This window comes from Belonocnema kinseyi, chromosome 9, assembly GCF_010883055.1.
Source record: "Belonocnema kinseyi isolate 2016_QV_RU_SX_M_011 chromosome 9, B_treatae_v1, whole genome shotgun sequence".
Lineage (NCBI taxonomy): Eukaryota > Metazoa > Arthropoda > Insecta > Hymenoptera > Cynipidae > Belonocnema > Belonocnema kinseyi.
This window is the reverse complement of record NC_046665.1, coordinates 88,779,909-88,785,258: the sequence shown is the minus strand read 5'-3', so window position 1 is coordinate 88,785,258 and position 5,350 is coordinate 88,779,909. Positions and strand designations below refer to the sequence as shown.

The 5,350-nt window shown below is 34.9% G+C and overlaps 1 protein-coding gene across 1 annotated transcript in view; it reads left to right on the top strand.

The window, feature by feature from the left end:
* LOC117180815 (ankyrin-3-like) overlaps positions 1–4,941 on the top strand; it is an 11,895-nt gene extending 6,954 nt beyond the window's left edge. Inside the window, exon 3 of the mRNA XM_033373335.1 lies at positions 1,188–4,941. Within this exon, the coding sequence (XP_033229226.1) occupies positions 1,201–4,548 (3,348 nt within the window). The 5' untranslated portion in view covers positions 1,188–1,200 and the 3' untranslated portion in view covers positions 4,549–4,941. The remainder of the gene's footprint in view (positions 1–1,187) is intronic.
* Positions 4,942–5,350: the final 409 nt, after the last annotated feature.

Sequence of the window (5,350 nt, the reverse complement as noted above, 5' to 3'; positions counted from 1 at the left end):
AATCGACTCGGGATACTTATAAGATACTACCATGATTTTTTCCGATTTTTTGGTCCAAAAATAAATTAGGCCAAAAACCGGCCTTACCGACCCTCCCCCTTTGGTTGAAATTTCATATTTTTTTGGAAGAAATATCGACTTTTCTACTGTGTCGCTAAATGCTTTTTTCGTTCATTCAACTATCTAGTAAAAATTTTAACTATTGTGTTGAAAAAATAAGTATTCTGCTAATAATTCAAGTATTTAGACAGAAAACTCATCATTTTGAAATAAAAACTCTAAGAAAACGAATTATTTGGTTGAAAATGCAACTATTTTTGGTTGAAGTGTAATCTTTTTTGTTTAAAAATTTAACCATTTATTTAAAATTTTAACTATTTTGTTGAAAACTTGTTTACTTTGCTTTCAAGTTCAACTGGTTTGTTGTAAATACAATTTTGTGGTTAAAAAGTAATTGTTGTTTAAAATTCAACTAACTAGTAAAAAATGTAACTATCGTGTTACAAAATTTAATTATTTTGCTGAAACCTCAAGTATTTTGTTAAGAAGTTATCTTTTTGTTTGAAAATTCAACTTTTTTGTAAAAAATGTGTATTTGGCAATAAAACTCGTCCTTTTAAATTGAAAATTCTCTAAAAATGCAATTATTTGGTTGAAGTTGATTCATTTTTGTTTAAATTTGGACCATTTGGTTGAAAAATTACCTTTATAGCTTGAAAATTCAACAGTTTGATTATGATTTCAACTATTTTATTGGAAATGTAATATGTTGTTGAAGATTTAACTATTTTTTTGTGAAAAGTATTTTTTTGTTGTTGAAATTAATTTGCAATTTGAATCTGAATTTTTGTAAATCCATTTATATAAGATTCTATATTAAAAATCTTATAAGATTAAAATGCTTGTCTTTGAATATAAATGGTGAGAAAAAATAAAAAATTAGTCTTCGAAAAATGGCGGAATTTTACAATTTTAATTTGGCGGACACCCTGTATTTATTATATATATATATATAAAATATATAAAATATGGTACTTTTTTCAAATTTGATTGGCCACCATGATAATGTTCCAAGTTCTCTACGATTTTTTGAAAGTACAAAAATGTATTTTGAAAAAAATAAAAGCATTTTCGCATGCAACCACGTAAGTATTATTGTTTAAGCTTGTAATATCTTTAATTCTCAGATTGCTAGCAACAATGGCAGACGATGGAGAACGCAATCAACAACTATTTTTCGCAGTCCAGACAGGAAATCTAACTAAAGTCAAGAGTATCTTACAACATGTTGGTAATCGTCGATTATCTTGGTCTTCCGAATATGATTTACTTACCACAGCTCTCACAAATAATCACATGGAAATTGCAAAGGTGCTCTTAAATAGCAATTTTTCCTGTCATCAAAAACACTTTCACTTGGCCATCCTGCATGCGAACGTTGAAGTTCTTCAGATTATAAGAATGCGAGTGTGCAAAAGAGTGCACAGAGAAAGGACAGATAACTCTTCTGAAAATGATTACAAAAAAGAACTACGTGCTATACACGTCTTTGCAAAAAGACGCCCTGTTGATGAAGAATGTGAGCGTGTTTTAAGTCTCATCCTCAGCATCAAAAGTTCATCAATCAATATAGTTCACACTTTATCTGGATTTATATCAATGCATTTCGCCGCAGAATGTGGAAACGCTGAAATCATTCCGTTATTATTGAGCGTCAAATCCCATATCAATGGAAAGACACACGAAGGTCAGACTCCGCTTCATCTGGCAGCCGCCAATTGTCACGCGGAAACCGTACGCGTACTATTGAAAAACGGGGCGAAAAGCAATATAAGGGACAAGGAAAACAAAACAGCTCTCTGTTTAGCAGTAGAAAATGAAGATGTGCCAACAATAGAAGCTTTTTTGGAAACCAAGAGAAGAATAAATACTGACCCCTTGGTTGTATATTGTGCTGTTGACACAAATAATGCTTCAATTGTGAAAAAAATCTTGGTGAAAGGTGGCAATCCTAATAGTCCTGTTCCCGAAACTGGAGCATTAGCACTCCACTTGGCCGTTGATAAGGGATCTCACGAGATTGTTGATTTACTGTTGCAATATAAAGCCAACCCTAACGCAGTAGTGGAAGTAACTGGGATGACGGCTCTTATAATGGCCGCCGAGCAAGATCATATCGAGATCTTCCAATTGCTTTTGCGTTATGGTGCACAACCTGACGCAAAAGACAAGCAAAATAGAACCGCACTTCACTGGGCTACCAACAATGGTTCCCTGACATTGGTTACTGCTCTTCTGAAAAGTGGGTGCGAAGTTACATCTCTCTTCAGCCAAGAAGGAGAAGCAGGGTACACGCCGCTTCACATTGCGGTCGATAAGGGATATCCAGATTTCGTAAGGTTATTTTTAGATGCAGGTGTCTCCGTAAATTTGACCACAAAAGGCGGATTTATGCCTCTTCATCTCGCGGCTGAAAGAGGAAATTTAACGATGGTTAAACTTCTTTTGGAATACGACGCAGACCCCAGTGCCGAAGGAGCAACGTTTATAGAAACGCCTTTATTTTTCGCCGCACAAGCTGGTAACGCTCAAATCGTAGAGATTCTCTCAGAAATTAGTCCAAATCGTAAGGATGAATGGGTGGAAGGATACTTTTCGTTATTTATAGCAGCATATCAAGGACACGAAGCAATAGTAAAAAAGCTACTGAAAAAGAAAGTCGATCCAAATGCCATGATTAGAAACGCGCTAACTCCTCTAACAGCTGCCGCACAACAGGGACATAAAAAGATTGTGAACATTCTTCTGAGACACAAAGCTAAAGTAAATCCAAACGCAGATGATGGCGAGGAGGAGAACAGATTCTTGACTCCACTGATGGCTGCTTGTCTCTCGGGGTACGAGGAAATAGTTCAGATTCTTCTACGTAGAGGCGCTGATATAAATGCAAAAATTACTACCACGCCCGAGAGTATGCAGTACGAAGTTGCGTCTCTTCTAATGTATGGAAACTCCTCCTATTCCGAGTTGCTATCAACAAATTTTAAAATAGGATACATGCCTATTCATTTCGCAGCGGCAAGTGGGAATATAAGAATTGTCGAAATGCTAATAAATCGTGGAGCTGACATAAATGAATGCGCTGAAATAAAGAAGGATTCGGATTGCATTGAAGAGAACGATGCGAGACCGATTTGTCTTGCGGTAGAGAAGCAACACGAGGACATTGTTACATATCTCTTAGATTCTGGTGCTTCTATTGGTGCTAACAAGTCTGGTTCACTTTTGCTCTTCAAAGCTATCTTCCAAAAGAATCCATGCATTGTCGATCTTCTTCTAAAGCACAACGCTCCATTAAATTTCACGCATTCGTATTCTGGAATGGTCTTCACACCTTTACATTTTGCTGTGATGTTTAGTAACGTGCAGGTTGTTGAAGTTCTTCTGAAGAAAGGAGTAGATGTAGATGTCACTAGTGAATTAGACTTTCCTCTGCATTGCGCTGTCCAAAAGGAGGATGAAGGGATCATATCGAAACTCATCGAGTACGGAGCATGCCTTGACTCTGTGTGTTCAGAAGGACTGACGCCCATATTTCATGCTGTAGCAGCTCACAAGACTAATGCTGTAAAAGCACTTGCAAAGAATGGAGCTTCCTTGAATTTGGCTTCAAGGAATGGTGATTATTTATTACACTTTGCTCTTAGTAATAGGGTGGACGAAAATATGATTAGAGTGATCGTGGAATGTGGAGTTGACGTTAATAAAGTGCAAAACAATCTGTTGCCAATAGAAAGAATTATTAACAGAAAGAGACTCTATGATAGCGAAGATATTCTGTCTTACGATATTGATCGCATGCTGATGATCTTTTTAAGAAATGGCCTTGATGTGAACAGTCCATTGAATGATAGTGGGGAAACTCTTCTGCATCACGCAGCTTACCATCGAAATTTGGAGAGAGTGAAGTTGTTGCTTCAATATGGTGCTGACTTTAATCGTCGAAATAGACAAGGTCACACACCTATGTTTTTCGCGCTACAGAATCAGATAGAGCTTTCCTACGCCATAATCCAAGCAATAACCAGGACAGAAGCTAAAGGTGGTTACATAAACCCAGAAAATTTTGTATTGATGAAGAGAAAGTCTCTCAAAGACTACCATAACCGCTGCAAAACTGAAATAGAAGAAATGAAGCTAAAGAAGATTGCTCGCCAGGTTTCCTATTTCTCAGTCTTAATTTCAGATGAACAAGATTTAGCTATTTATGCTGGGAATAACAAAATCATCAAAGCTATGGAATCCGCGGATTTGAAACTTATCTTTCCAGTGTATAGTGAAGATTTGAAAATTTGTTTTGAGCGAGGCGTTACTAGAAAGAAGCTATTGAAAGTTAGCATTGGGGTCTTAAAAAAGGTTTTAGATATGGAACTGCCGACTCTTATAGTCAACGAAATTTTCAAGAATCTAAGATCTACTGATTTAAAAAACTTGTGCAGGGCGCGTTATCCGATTATTTTTTTGGATTCTGATCAAATTGACAAATAATTTTTTGTCGGAATATTCTCTTACGTAAAATAAAAATGTGACCAAAGCATACGTTTATTTATGTACTATTATGTCTACATATTATTTATTTGTTAGTATTAAAAAGTGGATTGAAAATATATCAGAGGAGAGCATTCAAAATGTATATTGATCATCAGTGTTAGAGTTGTGAAAATATTTTATGAAGATTGTCTATAAAGATTGTTTTGAAGAGTTTGTGTTTACGAGATATGTGTAATTAGGTCAGATTAGTTTTTGTGAGAAATGTGTGCGGTGCACGCAATTGGACAAATTTATTTTTACATTCAGAGGACAAATATTAAAATTTTTATGTTTCATTTATATATGATATAACGTGAAAAACCTGTTAATAAATCAGATAAGTTTAAAGTATAAGTGGATTATTATTTTTCTGTTTTTAGTTTACTCGGAGAGCGTCCATTAATTCGGTGGGGGGGGGGGGGCAAAGGGGTATAACAAATTTTGCGAATCAAGGTGGCGACTTAACCCTGAAACAGAGAATTTAATTAAAAAACAGGGAATTTACTTCTGATTGCATCAAAACATATTTTTCAGATTATCGCAGTTTACTCTTTTCTAATCATTATCTGTTTGAAAATGTAACTACTTTATTGAAAATCAATTTTTTAACTAAAAATTTAACTTTTCCAATAGAAAATTGCACTATTTTGCTGAAAATCCATTTTTTCGCAGAAAATTTAACTTTGTGATTAAAAATGTATCTTTTTGGAACAAAATACAGCTATTCCAGTTAAAGATTAATTATTTTAGTTGAAAATTA